Source organism: Lemur catta, chromosome 11 (genome assembly GCF_020740605.2).
Source record: "Lemur catta isolate mLemCat1 chromosome 11, mLemCat1.pri, whole genome shotgun sequence".
Taxonomy (NCBI): Eukaryota; Metazoa; Chordata; class Mammalia; order Primates; family Lemuridae; genus Lemur; species Lemur catta.
Genome location: NC_059138.1, coordinates 84,352,514 through 84,369,712, shown reverse-complemented (window position 1 = coordinate 84,369,712; position 17,199 = coordinate 84,352,514). Strand labels below are relative to the sequence as shown.

The following is a 17,199-nucleotide window of genomic DNA, read 5'->3' as shown; positions in this document are numbered from 1 at the left end:
TATATATAGGGGGCTTCTATGTGTGGTTTTTGAAGACCAAGGCTCTATAAAACAACCACAAAACTTTGATATCCACTGAAGAAAGAAACACCAAAAAATCTTAGGTAACCTAAATGAATAAAAATTCTCAGCTTTATAGAAACTGAAGAAATGTGAACCTGAAGGAATCAGTCCTTCAAAATAGATCCTGAGTGGCCTAAATATAAAATAGAACCAAGGGCCATTTGCTGATCAGAGGTCACACATGTACTCTGAGTGCCCTCAAAATGCAGACCTTTTTTACTTTGAGACTTTCAGAGCTTACCTGAACCAATCAGAGCTCATCTGCCTCAGCCAATCAGAGCTCAGCTATATGGACCAATCAAACTCAACTGCATCAACAAATCAGAACTACACAAGTTCTAATCCTTCATTTGCATAAACAGACTGGATTGACGTGGGTGGGAACTTTTGCTGTAAAATCCCATCCCTCCCTTTGTTCTCTGGAACACACCTTCATCTCCCTGGTCTGCAAACTGTTCAATGGAATGAGGTCTCCTTCCTCGAAATTCGTTTTCAGAGAACTTTTGTTCACAAAACAGAAAAGGTCCCATTTATATTTATACTTAAATTTCCTTGGCTTGGTATCCTTACTTGCATTAATGTAGAGCTTCTAAAACACATGCCACCAAAAAATTAACCAGTTATTCCAGAGGCTCCTCAAGAGGCCCATGGGTGCCCAGAATGTTTGATATTCTGTCTGTGATGTCTTCTGTATGCAGTGTCGTTGAAGACAGGCCCTGGCCACTGATAGCATCTTTCATGAAGGTACTGCCTTATCCAGGATCCTGTCTTCTAATGCTGGTCCTCCCTAAACAGGGCTGCAGTTCTCTTTTTATGGGAACTATACGTATACTGCTCAGGAAAATAAGATGTGCCCTTTGCCCTTAGTTCATAGGACAGCCACCATACACTCACATTCATCATCCCACTTCTTTACTTTTCTACCTCCATGTAACCCAACATAAAATTTCTTCCCTTTCCCCTCATCTCTCTTCCCCTGAACTCACAATCATACAAATAAATTCAATATAAGTAGATGTTTGGGGACCACAGGGCCACCAGTTCAGATAGTGAGACTGCAATTCCCAGGCTCTAGCCTAGGAAGACCCTACCTACATTTATAAAAATGCAATATTTAAGGCTATATCTACTAATCCCTAAATATAAAATCTAAGCTACACAGTACCACTTTTAAAATTTTACATGCTTATTGATGTTTGCTAAAGGATGGGCTGATTGTGAATTCATATTTCCTACGGAAAAAATGCCAGAGATTCAGGAAGACTGAGTTCTGGCTCCCTTTGCTTATTATGTGAATTTAAGCAAGTAAGTTAACTTCTCTTGACCAATTTCTCATCTATAAAAAGGAAAGTGCCTAGTCTGTAAAGTGATCCAAGTGGAATCTGGAGTTTTCATATAACTGTTAAGAATTCTCTCTCCATCACTCTTCATCTATACATGTAAATGTGATGAGAGGCACACAGTCAGGCATAATCCACCTGTCAAAAACTGTCCACTGTATTTCTTCCCCTCCCCCATTTCTAATGCCAGTTCATATGTGTAGAAAGTAGTGAGACATAACTACAGGGAAGCACATTCTGGGAGTGTAAGTCAAGTAAAAAGACAATTTACAGTACTTTACTCAGCAGGCTAATACCCAATTATGCATCTCCTTTGCCAGTTTTAAAAAAAATTAAGGCCTGGCACAGTGGCTTAATGCTCGTAATCTCAGCACTTTAGGAGCCTGAGGTGGGAGCATCACTTGAGGCCAGGAGTTTGAGGTTAGAGTGAGCTATGATCACACCACTGCACTCCAGCCTGGACAACAGAGTGAGACCCTGTCTCTAAAAAATAAACAAATAAAATATTTTTAAAAATAAAGGTAATTTTGGTCCCCGTCACCCTCACCCTTCTCCACTCTCCCCCAAATCAACTGCTTGATCTAAAAGGTGAAAATCACTGACCTATATATGATTATATGAGCCATTCTTTCATTCAATACATATTTGAGTGGCCAATTACCAGGCATTAAATTAAGCACCAAAGACAACGTCCAGAAAAGTGAATTTTTGGCCTGGGCTGAACTACTGTATACATTATAATAAAGTGGGCCTTCAGGCCTTAATAGTATCACTAAACCTTGAGGGCATTATCCTGCCTTGATGAACTCTACAGCTTGTGTCTACAGGACTAAAGAAACATGGCGAATAAATTCCCCCAAAATAAACCAAAAAAAAAAGCCCTGTGTGTTTTTCTCTCCGTTCATCAAGGAGGATAAAAGCTGAGAAGATACCACACTCTTCAGGTTGGCATGTCACATAACATGTCAAAGAGACACAGTGAGGAGTAGCAGCTACAAGAGGGTACACAGACTGAATGAAAAGCATACATCCAGGCTACCCATTAGGCTATGATTTCATGAGTCCTAAAGTTCTTTAGGATTCTGTATCCTACAAGTTGATTTCAAGAGTCACAGTGGATTACCATTCCCAAATTCTGAGGGAGTAAATAGAGTTCTGTAGAACTGCAGTAAATCTAAATTTCATCCTCTAAATAAAATTCTGGGACAGGCATGTTTCATTACGAGGTGTCATCATTCTTGAACTATCACACTTCTTTTTATGACTAAAAGTTTGTAAAACAATCAGGATTTTAAGAGTTTTGGCCACATTTTGCTCTTTTGAAAATCCGCATCTCTGCTTCCTAACCTCCTCCCTAACCTGCTTCCATTTAACAAGAACTGCAAGGAAGGGGGTAAAGTCCGGCATTTGCCAGCGTAGCCTTCTTCCCCAAATTGTTCGAAGCAGCAGGCTAAAATCCTTTCTGAAATGCGGCTGGCGAACGTTTTTGAAGTTATTTAAACTTGCGAGACGAGAGGGTAGGGGTAAAGGAGGGAGGCCAGGCGCGAACCCAGTGCGACCGTGCAGGGGCCGGAGCCCGCAGCGGAGAGCCCTTGGCCCCGGCGCCGGGCAGGGCGACCCCCGGGCCGCTGAAGACCCAGGGAGAGGCCGGCAACAGGGCCACGGAGGGAAGGGACGGGGAGGCGGGAAAGGCCAAAGGGCGAGTACGAGGACAGCAGACTTCACGAAAGCGCGGCGCTCGCCTCAGGGTGCCCCCACGAGGAAAGCTGGGGCTGGGCTCCCTTTCGCCACGCAGACCGAATCTCGGAGGGTACCTGACTGCGGGTGGCTTGTCCACAGCCCCCTCCCGCCACCCCGGCCGGAGAGGAGGCCGGTTCTCCGCAGAGCCGCCACCCTCGCCAGCGTCGCCAGCATCGCGCGCCTGTCAGCTAGTCTCGGTCCGGGTGTGCAGGGTAAAGCCCGCGCGGCGCCGCCCGCAGCCACTAGGGGAGCCCGCGGACACCTCAGATCCCGCCCCGCCCCCCGATGGGCGGGGCGGAACGATCCCAGGGTCACGTCACCCGAAAGGCCGACGTCTCGCTTTTCCGTCCGATCCAGGCCCGCCAGACTGGAAAGGTCGTTGCTGAGGTCGTCCTCGACCTTTCCTTTATCCTTTTTCTTCTTCCTTCCTTCACTTAAACCCACTCAATCTCTCTACCTAATCCAGTAACCCATTTATTCCGCCGCTCCTTGCGGAACATTTGTGACGCCGGAACCAATGTGCCCTACGGCGCCGGCCGCCGGAGGACTGTTTTGATAAAGGACTACCAGTTCTTTACGAAGGGTCAGTCGGTAACAGTTCCGGTGGGAGAACGCGGCATTGAGTCCTTTGACTTCGCCTCCGGCTCCTGCTATGCAGCGACAGAATTTTCGGCCCCCGACTCCTCCTTGCCCCGGCCCGGGTGTAGGAGGTTGGGGTAGCGGGAACAGCTTCCGGGGTACCCCAGGCGGAGGCGGACCACGGCCGCCCTCCCCTCGGGACGGGTACGGGAGTCCGCACCACACGCCGCCGTACGGGCCCCGGTCTAGGCCCTACGGGAGCAGCCACTCTCCGAGACACAGCGGCAGCTTCCCGGGGGGCCGATTCGGGTCTCCGTCCCCTGGCGGCTACCCTGGCTGCTACTCCAAGTCCCCCGCGGGGTCCCAGCAGCATTTCGGCTACTCCCCAGGGCAGCAGCAGACCTACCCCCAGGTAATAATAGCCAGCGTTTGCCGAGCTCTTACTGTATGGCAGGCATGGTACTAATATTCCCTTTACGTGGATTATCTTGTTTAATCCTCTATGAGGTGAGATACTATTGCTAGCCCTGTTTTGCAGACGAGTAAACTGAGGCTTAGAGAAGTTAAGTAACTTTCTGAAGATTAGCCTAAAAAAGTGCCGGAACCATATGTTCTATTCTAGAGCTTTTAACCAGTGCACTGCCACTCACAGATTTTTCTAATTCTCCATTTCCTCTTCTTTGCCAGAGGCCTTGCCAATTTGTCTCAGTAAATTATTCTGAGCCCCTGGGCTCTGAGAGGGGAAAAAAGTGAATGAATCCCCAGGATAGCACTTACCTAGGTTAAAGGCTGGTGCCATCTTTCTACAGTTATCACCTTTTTCTTCTTGCCTTTATCTTTTTTACGAGCTACATTGGTTTCTGCTCCAGGTTCTCACAAGGGAAAATCAGGTGGTAGTAGAAGCTTCCCATTTCTCTCAGTGACAGTGAATACAAGAGACAGGGAGTATTTCTGGTGTGTCTAGGATTGCTGTGGTTTACGACTTCGATCTGCTCGATGGTTTTCCAACTTTGTGTATTCTCCAACACTACTGCCTTTTAGCCTGGAGCTAAGGAGTGCGGAAAATTTTCATAAGATATAGAAACTTTAAAATTTTTCTCCTGAAAAAAGTGGAAATGTCAAGAGAAAATTGAATACAAATTTATTTCACCACTACTTGATTTCATCACCACGTATATTTAATAACTGCAAAGTTACTACATTAGAATCCTAAAAGTATTTGTGATGACAATGGTCATGGAATTATTAATAACTAAGTATACTAAATTGATTTAAATACTCTTTAAAAAACAAAAACACTAGATTAAAGGAACCAGGGACTTTGCAGTTGAGCATATTTAGGTTCAAGTCACAACTTTTAACCAGGAATGTGATCCCACTAGCCTTTAGTTAAAGGAAAAAGTACCAGTTATCTCTCCTAAATGTTTTTTTAACTGATGGTTTTTTTTCTAAAGGGTTCTCCAAGGACATCTACACCATTTGGATCAGGGCGTGGTAGAGAAAAAAGAATGTCTAATGAGTTGGAAAGTTATTTCAAGCCTTCAATGCTTGAAGACCCTTGGGCTGGCCTAGAACCAGTATCTGTAGTGGATATAAGCCAACAATACAGCAATACTCAAACATTCACAGGCAAAAAAGGAAGATACTTTTGTTAACATTTCTGAAATTCAACTGGAAGCTTCATGTGTCAGGAACATCTTGGACAAAACTTGTATTAATAAGTTGAACCCAAAGATGATGACTTTGATTGAATAATTAGGGTCTTTTTGGTATTTTTTTATCATATCAAGTATTATTGATTAATTAGAGAAGAAGGTAGTTTTTGCAGTATTTAGCTCTCTGGAAGTGCCTATCACATTTTGAAGATTTACAGTTTCCATATATTTAACATTCCTTGTTATGTAATGGACATTTGTCTTTTAATGTTTTTCTAATGTTTTAAAATAAAACATTTTGTCTTTCTAGCTATATTGTGGTTTTGTGGTATGATAAAAAAAAGCAGAACTATTAAAATAATGTTTTGTAATCACTTAGAAGTCATAGGGACATGTTTTGCAAACTAGTTTTGAAAATGAAATAGATAAACTATTTTGAGTGGTAGACGGTTCTATATTTGTTCATCTAACGGAAAGATATAATTGATATTCATTATAACTATTGTCTACGTGCATATTTTATCTAATACTTCTGTAAAAACACATTAAAACTTGAAGTCCCAGAAACCCACTTAAGCATAAGTTTATGCTCATTTAACTGGAAAAGGCAGGGATAGACCATGAATAGCTAGAACAAAGTGTTCTGTCTGAATTTCTCTACTCTTTATCTCTCAGCATTGTGAAGTCATTTTCTCTTGAGGCCAAAGAAGATGGCAACCAGCAGTCTCAAATCACTTCCATTACCAAAAGGACATCTCTCAACTCCATCAATCCCAGAGAAGACAGATTGACCATACTTAGATCATGTTTTTGTATTCTTGAACCAATTAACTGTGACCCAAGCAATGAGACCTAATTAGCTTGAATTATAAACCCACTTCCTATAATGAGACAGAGTTCTGTGATCTTTAGCCTCACTAGGCTTACCTGGAATAGAAAAATGGTTTTCCAAAGGAAGGGATGATATGTATATATACCTACAGTAATGGAGAAAAATATGAAAGAATTTTTTCACCAACTATGTAAACAGAAGTCTTATACAATGCAAACTCTAGGTATCTTGAGATCACAGAAGTAAGATAGAGCTAGTTAAAATTTTGTTTCAACATTTTCAGAAATACTTAAAAATGAAATGGTCACACCACCTCTTTGAGCCATACCCAGTTCTGTCTATTCATTCAATCTCTCACAGAAGCAAAGAAGAAAATAAGAATGGAAGGATTTGAGATTAACAAAAGCTCCATGACAGCTAGGGTTTTGGAAATTCTGTTTCTACCAATCAGTACCTGGGCAAGTTCACTTCTCTATGCCTCAATTTTCTCATATGTAAAATGAGGAAATTAATAGTACCTGTGTCATAGAGGTATTGTGTTTGAGGATTAAATGGGTTTATATGTGTGAAACTCATAGGCCAGGGCCTGGCACATAGTAAGCACTCAATAAGTGATAGCTATGACTCTCTGTCTTATTTACCCCTATGTCTTAACAGTTTTTAGAGTAGTGCCTGCAAAATAGTAGGTACTTAATAAATATTTGATGAGTGAATACTGGAAATTTTGATTATAACTACTGTATTGCTCTGCCAACTCTCCTGTATATAAAAGATAACTTAGTAATTTTTCCCCAGTGTTTTAACAGAAAAGCCCTTTTTCCCTAACATCTTGTCTTTCCAGATCTGTTGAGGTCATGATGTATGATGAAAATATCTTTAGGAAATAGCACTTGGAAGTAATTATTAAGCCATCTCTTAGAGATCACTGGGTTATTGGCAAAGATGAAAAAGGAAGTTAGGATTTTGTGCCAATGTATTCATATCATATTTGAAGGACAGTCAAATTTCAACTCTTCTAATGGTTTATGTACATTTTATTTCACTATAAGTATATAATACAAAACAAAGGTAAAATTTCTTTCTTGCTAATCTTACCAGCATCTACTTCCAGAGGTCTAGCTTTTTCTGACTTTAAAGAGAAAATATTTTTTGTCCTCAGGAAAGGCACATAAACTATTGGTAGTATATTCAGTTATCAAAATTCTTGTGGCATTAATAGTCTGGTTTGTTTCTGTTATTCTGTTTTTGTTTAACTGAATGAAAGGAATTGATTCTTTAAAATGGAAAGTGATTGTTTTTTAGTGTTCCAGAATACACTTTTTACCTCCAAAGAAATGCTGAATAACTTTTTTGAAAAATTTATAGTTAACTATACATCTTAAAAACTCAAGATAATTAAAGACCAGGAGTATAATCAATAGTAGAGTCTTCACACAAGGGATCCATACTCCAAGGAGTATTCAGCTTTCCTAGGGACCTGCAGGCATGTGTAGTTCTAAAGGGATATAAACTTAGATCCTTGATTCCTATATGAATTCTTTGTTAATGTTGATCTACCTAAGAACATGTCCTTGATCAAAGGATCATGCCAATTCTCCTTTTCCCTTCTGCCTTTTCATACTCGCCCTTCTCCCATTTTACAAAAGAAACTTTTGGCAAGTTGTATTTTCTAAAAATGACCCCAACGATATATCAAGTCTCACAGACTCTTCCAGAACCTTGCCACTACTCCATCAAGATGTGGAGTTACATCCCTTCCCTTTGAACCTGAGCAGACTTTTATGACTGTCCTAATTAAGGGAGTATGATAGCAGTTAATGTATTTTCATTATGGGTGAAGTGTGGCATTAGAAATGGATTATATTGGCCCATGTGGAGATGTTCAAAATTCAGGTGTATCATCAAGTTGGGAGAAAACAATGATGACAGTGTTTGTTTAATGCCCTTGCCTTTTTTGTCTCCTGACTATTCAAAAAACCATTTCTCCTGTGGGTGAATTATGTAAAAGGAAAGCAAAGAGCATGAAAATAACATGAAGGGAAAGGCACCTCATTTTTAGGCAACAAGTAAATGGTAAGGCTCTTTGCCTCTTCTAAGAATTAGAACATTAAAGGTATAAATGCATGATTAATTTTGGTGAATCTGCTGTGAAGCAAGCTTTATATTTCTGCCATTCTCAATGACAACCTGATGAATGTGTCTTAATTCCTGTCTCAGTAGCATAATTTGCATGATTTCAAAGAGGAAGAAGTTAAAAGTTCCATATTTACTTCTGGCATACTAAAATTATAACTTCAAATTAAAAGAACATGTTTTAGAGGTAAGTTGATGGTTTTATATTTTCTGGAACATTTTTCAGATTCTTAGGAGAAACAGTTTCATTAACCTTTGCCGGTATATTACTAGGTTTTATAAATCCATATTGGTTTACCTAGGCCAAAGTCTCCTGCTGTTATAACTCAACCATTTCTCTGCTTCTTTCATTCCTATTGTGTACTTCAATTTAAATTAACAGAAATATATTGTGGTTTTTACTGTAAATAAGACATAATACTCATCCGTATACCTTGTATAAGCCTTGAACTTACTAGTGACTCATTTTATCTTCCTTTTTTGCTCTTCATTTCCAGTTTATCATCTAAGATGCTGTTCTTATAAGATTCACTATTATATGCCATGTAGTAAAAACAGTGCCAGTTAAACTATGATATGCCATCAATTATAAGATGCATTTTAATTCCAGAGATGTTAAAATATGTGTCTTAGTTTGATGAAATTTTATATATAATACTCTTAAAAGCAGAACATATATGTAGGTATAGGAGTAAATGTTCCCAAAATGTAGTCTAGGACATTTTGCATTTAACTAGAAAATCAGCTTTACTTAATTAGGGTTAATTCTTCTCAGATATTTATATTCTGTTCTAATTCATAAAAGCATACTTATTTTTCTGTCATAAAATTTCTAATCTATATATAAATAATAATTATCTTAAAGAGATCTGTAAAATTTGTAATTTTATGGTAATGTTTTTACTGAGTTTTGCCTAACTTTAAGCTCTGTGAGCAAGATGACTTTTAAGTGAAAGGGTTGTAGAAAAATCTTGGTAAAGCTTTTTGGTTAACTTCCCAAGGAATTGAGAAGGAGCATGACTTGAACAATAGGGCCTTCAGTGGGAGTGGGCCTTCTTTGCTTTCAACAAAACTGAAGAAAACTTAAATTGTTAACTAAATGATCGTTCAAAATAATTTGGTGATATATCAGTTTGTGACTTTTGACATATAAATTGGAAGGAGTTCAAGAATTGAGTGGCATCGCTGTAACAAAATTCTATCCCTTTTTACTTATCTTTTTAATAATTATCAAAATAAATATATTGTTCTTATCACTTGAATAGTAATGATAATCCAGAGAACAATCTTCAACATTTATAGTTTTATAAACATCGGAAACAGATTGTTTTAAATTTTCAAAAAATGTTTACTTTGATAAATAGGATTTCATATATTTTTGAGAAACAGATGTGTGATAAGGTATAAGTAAAAGACTTTTAGTAATATATATTATATTACATTGAAATTAAATTACATGGGAAAAGAATAATGTGAATACAAGTTAGGAATAAAAGAAAAACTGCTGGCTGGGTGCAGTGGTTCATGCCTCTAATCCCAGCACTTTGGGAGGTTGAGGCCATGAGTACAAGACCAGCTTGGACAACATAGCAAGACCCCTATCTCTACAAAAAAATTTTACAAAATTAGCCAGGGCCGGGCGCAGTGGCTCACGCCTGTAATCCTAGCACTCTGGGAGGCCGAGGCGGACAGATCGCTTGAGGTCAGAAGTTCGAGACCAGCCTGAGCAAGAGCGAGACCCCCATCTGTACTAAAAACAGAAAGAAATTATCTGGCCAACTAAACATATATATAGAAAAAAAAATCAGCTGGGCATTGTGGCTCATGCCTGTAGTCCCAGCTACTCGGGAGGCTGAGGCAGAAGGATTGCTTGAGCCCAGGAGTTTGAGGTTGCTGTGAGCTAGGCTGATGCCATGGCACTCTAGCTCGGACAACAGAGCAAGACTCTGTCTCAAAAAGAAAAAAATTAGCTGGGCATGGTGGCACATGCCTGTAATCCCAGCTACTCTGGAGGCTGAGGCGGGAAGATCACTGGAGCCCAGGAGTTCAAGGTTGCAGTGAGCCGTGATTCTGCCACTGCACTCCAGTCTGGGTGTCAAAACTAGACCTTATCTCTTTTAAAAAAGAAAGAGGGGAGGAAGGAAGGAAATGCAAATTTTCCTATTATTAATGAAAAACTTATTCATATTTTAAGGTGTGATGGTGGATATTGCTGTGATATCTAGATTCTGCTGGATACCTTAATGTTGGGTTTACCTTAAAGTATCATTATTTAAGAAATGACTTGATTTGCAGTTTTTGAAACAATGAAAATGTGTAAAAGAGTACTTCACTTTTCAAAATCACATTAGAGAATGGGACCAAAAAAAAAATTTTTTTTTTTTGAGACAGTCTCACTTTGTTGCTCTGAGTAGAGTGCCATGGCATCAACCTAGCTCACAGCAACTTCAAACTCCTGGGCTCAGGTGATCCTCCTACCTCAGCTTCCCGAGTATCTTGGGACTACAGGGGCTCGCCAAGACACCCAGCTTACTTTTCTATTTTTAGTAGAGATGGGGTCTCACTCTTCTTCAGGCTGGTCTCGACCTCCTGAACTCAAGCAGTCTTCCCACCTCAGCCTCCCAGAGTGCTAGGATTACAAGCATGAGCCAACTCACCTGGCTTGAACCAAAAATTTTAAAGATCTCAAACCAGTTGAGGGAGAAGAAAAGCGCATATAGTAAACTGTGAATCCAGAAGTCAGGGAAGGAGGAAAAAAACTAAAAATAAAACTGATAGCAATACATCCAAATAAGTCACAAAGTAATCGCAAGTCTGGTCTGAGTAAAGTAAATTTTCCCATTGAAAGACAGATTAACAGATTGTTTCAGAAAAAATGAAATTGATTTATTGCTGGTTTGTGAAAAATAACATCTAAAAGTTATAAAAAGTTGGCCGGGCGCAGTGGCTTACGCCTCTAATCCTAGCACTCTTGGAGGCCGAGGCGGGTGGATTGTTTGAGCTCAGGAGTTCGAGACCAGCCTGAGCAAGAGCGAGACTCCATCTCTACTAAAAATAGAAAGAAATTATATGGACAGCTAAAAATATATATAGAAAAATTAGCCCGGCATGGTGGCGCATGCCTGTAGTCCCAGCTACTTGGGAGACTGAGGCAGTTGGATCGCTTGAGCCCAGGGGTTTGAGGTTGCTGTGAGCTAGGCTGATGCCATGGCACTCTAGCCCAGGCAACAGAGCGAGACTCTGTCTCAAAAAAAGAACAAAAAGAAAAAAAAAAGTTATAAAAAGTTCAAATTTACAATCACAGTGGAGATTTTAGCACATCTGTGTCAAAAACATATCAAGCAAACAGAATTTGTAAGGATATAGAGAACTGGTACACAGAATGGAAAATGTATGTATAATATGTATGTATACAAATTTTCTGAATCACAGAGGCTCTGCAAATTTCAAAGAATGGATTGATGTACAGATCATGTTTTCTAAGCAAAATGTTAATAAATTTAAAAACAAACAAAAAGTACGCCCCCCAAAAATAAGTCAGTGAAACAAAAGACAAACTATAGAGAATGTCAACAAATGCTGGTTCTTTGGATAAAGTAGATAAAGATTAACGAAGAAAAACAAGGATGACAGGAAAAAAATAATATTAATCTTTGGTGTAACATCAGGAGGAAGTATGCTTAAAAAAAAACAATAGAGTAAGAAAACAGTAGTGATGGAAACACCTGAAGGATAATGCAGTAGTGAAATAACTCACTATTGCATCATCCTTTGTTCTTGCATTGCCCCAATTACTATCTTTCAAGAATGTATAAAAGAAGTCTAGGGGCACTATCTAAGCTTTCATTGGACACAATAGATAATTTAACATTTTTTATTTTTCATCCATAATGGTGAAGAAAAGAAGATTAACAGATGTTTCATGATTATTAGACAATTCAGCACTCTGGACTCCAAAAATGATGGTAAAGTTGATCTTATAAGCAAAATCTCAGACTTTAAATTTTCACTTGACAATATCCTAGAAAAATTTTCTCAAATTCAATACTGAGTTTAGTCTAAACACAAAAAGAAATACAGTATTCTCATCCATTTAATTATACAAAAAGAAAGATTTCCTCATACAATACTTTGTGACAAGAATGTCTTTTATGTTTTTTCATCAGAATTTACTTATTAGGATTTGTAGTAGGTAAATACTAAAACCAGGCGTATTCAAAGGTTAGTGGAAGGAAATGATGTAGAAGGGAAAAATCAATTGGATTATCTATTCTAATTGGTGTTTATAAATGAAAGTGAAAATCTCTTGCAGGTATGAAGCAGAGATTTCTGTCCTGTCTGCAACAAAAATATGGCATCAAAGTTTTAAAAGTATTACATTTTGATGATGCAAATGCAAAAGGAACCAGAACTAGTAATAAACTAGAACCCAGTAGAGAGATATTTAAAATCTGGAATCAATATTTATAAGATGAATGTTTTCTAGCTTTATATGACAGTTGAGCATCCAGTTACATTCAAGGGGCATAATAAATTATCTTCAAAATCAGGAAAATACTGAATAAAAACTTAGATTTTTTATGTTTTTGTTCATATTAAAATTAATGAAGTGTTTTTAGCTAATTTTGTCCTCTATATTCTCACTAAGTAAAATTTTTTAAAAAGTCCACTGGACACAGATGATAAATGATGATTATTATTTCTGGTATACTAAGAGTTAAGATGAAGAAATTAAACTACTACAGATAAAGGCTGTGCAAGTAACACAAACAGGATAAACAACTCTGTGTCAAAGTATTTGGAAATATAGGTGAAATGGGTATTTTTTAAGAAAAATGTTATCAAAATTGACTAAAAAATAATGGAAAACCAGAACAAACGAGTAACTATTAAAAATATTAAGTTGGTAGGAATCATAGATTTTTCCCTACAAAAGACACCAGACTTACCAAACCTTTATGGAACACATAGTATCTGTATTATACAAACTTGTAGGGAAAAAAGGGGAGAGTATCCAACACATCTTAAACCCATGATATTAACTTATCTCAAACCTTGCCAAGAAAACAAATGGAAATTGTATGTCATTTCACTAATGAACATTGCCAAAAATCTTAAATAAGATTATCACAATTCAGCAGTTATTCACAAAGGAAAAAAAATGAACTAATAGGATTTATCCCAGGTTTGCAATGATGGTTCAGCATTTGAAATTTTTTGCTATAGTATACCTTGTTAATCAGTTAAAGGAAAGGATCTGTATTAATAGCTATAAAAAAGAGGGTCTATATTAACATTAAAGAAAAAGTATACTTTAAATACACAAAAGTCTTAGAGAAATGGAAAATTAAGAGATGAAACTGACCTTATTTGTAGATAATATGATTGCCTGAGTACAACTCCAAAAGTGGAAAGATTTTTTGAACTATTGTTCTGCATCCAAGAACATTATACAATTATAGCACTCCTGTATATCAGTCAAAAAATGGCAATAGATAAAAATGCCCCCACTTGTCACAGTAAGCTGTAATAAATCTTGGGGTGAGGGAAACTACAGAGAAAATTACAAGACATTTTTGAAGGACTTTTTGAAAAGCATGATTAAATGGAGAGATAGATATTATTCATGGATGGAAAGGTACAATCTTGTAAATTATAGATTCAATTCCCATCAAAATCTCAAAATTTTTATGAATCTTGCAAAATGATTTAAATATTTTATGTGGAAGAGGAAAGGGTCAAAATTAGTCATGAAAATTTTAAAGACGAAAAATGTAGAGACTTGCTTTACCAGATAATGAAACTTGTAAAATTAATGTCATGTAGAAATAAATGGATGAGGCCAGGTGTGGTGGCTCACACCTGTAATCCTAGCACTCTGGGATGCTGAGGTGGGAGGATTGCTTGAGGTCAGGAGTTTGAGACCATCCTGAGTAAGAGGTCTCAGAATGTAGACCTCCTCTCTACAAAAAAAAAAAGAAAAAAATTAGCTGGGCATGGTGGCATGTGCCTGTAGTCCTAGCTACTCAGGAGGCTTAGGCTGGAGAATTGCTTGCACTTGAGCCCAGGAGTTGGAGTGGTTGCAGTGAGCTATGCTGACACCGCTGCACTCTAGCCCAGGTGACAGAGCAAGACTGTCTCAAAAAAAAAAAAAAAAAGAAAACAGTCAAATGAAACAAAAATAGAGACCTCAGAAACAAACTTACACACATACAAAAACTTCTACTAGATAGCACTACAAATCAATGGGAAAGGACAGACAATAAGTGTTAATATTTATGCACTTGTTTATGCATATGAAAATAATAAATGTGGGTCCCTATCTCTTCCCATTCAAAAACCAAATTGTAGTAAAGACCCAGATGTGAAGACCAAAACTTAAATTTTTAAATTAGGCAACGTCTTTTATGAACTTGTAATAAGGAAAGATTTCTTATACAAGACACAAAAAGCATATGAAAGATTGACAAATTTGACTGTTAAAAATCTTAACAGATGGCACTACAAAGTTCAGGGATGGTTTATTTATAATGCACACAAATGATTTGTATTCAGAATAATGTAAAGAAATCCTAACAAATCAATGAGAAAGTCAGTCTAATGGGCCAAAGAGATAATTATAGAAGAGAAAACCTAGGTGGAAAATAAGCATTTGAATCTCTGCCAATCATCAGAATATAAGATAGAGGCACAATGAGGTATCACATCACACTCCTCAGATTGATAAAACTCAACAAGTCCAACAACACAAAATATTGAAGATGGAGTGCATCCTACATAAGTGTTCATGGGAACATAAACTGGTACAACCACTTCAAAGAGCACTTGACAATACAGTAAAGCTGAAGATGCTCAATACCCTAAAACGTAGCTAATCTATATCTAGGTATTGTGGAATAAACTTACTATCAACCTCAATTCATGTAATTTAAACTTGTCTAAAATTAAAGCTGAAAACATTAGTCATAAATTAGAATAAGATTTAATGAGAAAACTTTTAAGATCTGTTAAAAGTACTTTGGGGAATCCAAAAATGTTTAGAGAGATTTTTGTAAGGTTGGAGAAGATTTAAATAGCTACCATAAAATTTAGATTAAATGTACTTGTGTAGTGTTTACTCAGAAAGGCAAAGATTCATTCTTACAACATTAGATTTGTGTTTAATATCCTGCAAGGATTTTTACCTGTGAACATTATATTGTAGAAAAGTAAACTTTAGAAAATACTTGTGCATAGTGTACATAAAAATTATTTATTAGAGTGTTTATATAATAGGCTGAATTAGCTCACTTTGTGATAATAACCAGCTGATCATGACCTCATTGTGTTTATAATTAACTCAGCATAACAGTATTGTGAATCCTCACACTGAATAAAGGTATCTGAAAGCCTTTATCCTTGAAGAAATTATTTTTGCATATAAAATAAGAATTAAAATGCAACATGAGTTACTGTCTTCTATAGTATATAATCTAGAGAAATATTTGCACTTGTATTTGTGCACAGAGGCATATTCAGTAATGTTCTTTGCAGTTATTTTTGTAAAATCAAAAGATTGTCAGTTGCCAAGAGTTAGCTACGCTCCCAGCAAAAAATCGGGTCCCTCAGACAGGAGTCGTCACAAAGGATGAAAAAATAGTAGAAAACAGAAATAAAAATAATACACAGAGGCAAAAATATAGTTTATAAAGTACAGATTTATGAAGATAGCCAAAGGTACTCAGACGGTTATATGCCTTTCCTGTTAGACGAGCAACCATGACTGAAGTTTTACCCAGGTATTTTGTAGGTACAGTGTTTTGGTTGCCAGGGGTAACAGGATTTACATAATAACAGGTAGTTTGGTTGAGCTTCAAAGTCTTCCAAAAGGCTTCTACAGATGCCTTAACTAACTCTATCTAGGTGAACAAATGGTTATGAAGTTTTAAGATAAAGCTATCACTTTAGCAAAAACAGAGACATTGTGGCTCTGGTTATTGTGTATTAGAACAGATTTCAGAAGTCAAGCATGAGCTGTCCGTTATGCTAATTACTTTAACCGCATGGTTCCATCTGGGCCTTATTGATCAGCTCTCATCTCTGACAGCTCTCATCTAGGGCGGCCTGTCTTTGTTGATCAGCTCCCCATCCCGTGGCTCCATGCAAAACCTGCTTTGTCTTTCAAAGCAGGTAAGAACCACAGGCTTGAGACTGTAGCGCCACCTTGGAAAGCAGCTGCTACTGACCATTGAGACGCCCTCCTGAGGTGAGGCAGCTTTTGATATGCGAACTAACACATTTACATTTTCCTTCAGGACAAAGCTTTGCAAGACTCCTGAAATCATTTCTGTCTCTAAAAATATAGGGGGCATTTGTATAAATCAGTATTTCTTAGGCTCAACAGTCAGTAATCTAAATGACCATCCATATGAGAAAGGATAAATTAGTTGTATATTTGCACACTGTAATAGAGTTTAGCAGTCAAATGAATTACAGCCACTTGATACAACATAAATCTAAAATCATAATTCTGTGCAAACAAAAGCCAAAGCAAAGCTTATGTGATATTCTTTACATAAGTTTAAAAGCCTGCAAAATAACGTACTGTTTATAAATGTATAAACATAAGGTAATAGTGTAAAAACATGAATGAAAGTAACAAATACTATAGCCATGATAGTAATTATTTGAGAGTGGGTTTGGGGAGACACAAGCTTCAAATGAATTAGGATCGATGAATGGGTATGTATTTCAAGTCATCCACATTTGGAAAATGTTAAGGTTTCTTAAAGGTGGCTATGGGGTGCACATATATTTGCTTTATTTTCTCTTCCTTTGAAATATTTTATAATGAAAAATTTACTCTGACCTCCTAACT

The 17,199-nt window shown here is 37.6% G+C and overlaps 2 protein-coding genes across 2 annotated transcripts in view; one reads left to right on the top strand and one right to left on the bottom strand.

The window, feature by feature from the left end:
• The window catches only part of SUGCT (succinyl-CoA:glutarate-CoA transferase), a 699,594-nt gene extending 696,251 nt beyond the window's left edge, over positions 1–3,343 (bottom strand). Inside the window, 1 exon segment of the mRNA XM_045564447.1 lies at positions 3,218–3,343. Within this exon segment, the coding sequence (XP_045420403.1) occupies positions 3,218–3,317 (100 nt within the window). The 5' untranslated portion in view covers positions 3,318–3,343.
• Positions 3,344–3,524: 181 nt separating this feature from the next.
• On the top strand, positions 3,525–5,682 carry LOC123647357 (M-phase specific PLK1 interacting protein). The gene is made up of 2 exons (XM_045564751.1): positions 3,525–4,134; positions 5,177–5,682. The coding sequence occupies exons 1-2, from the start codon at positions 3,796–3,798 to the stop codon at positions 5,375–5,377; spliced, it is 540 nt and encodes a 179-aa protein (XP_045420707.1). The 5' UTR covers positions 3,525–3,795; the 3' UTR covers positions 5,378–5,682.
• The last annotated feature ends 11,517 nt before the right edge of the window (positions 5,683–17,199 follow it).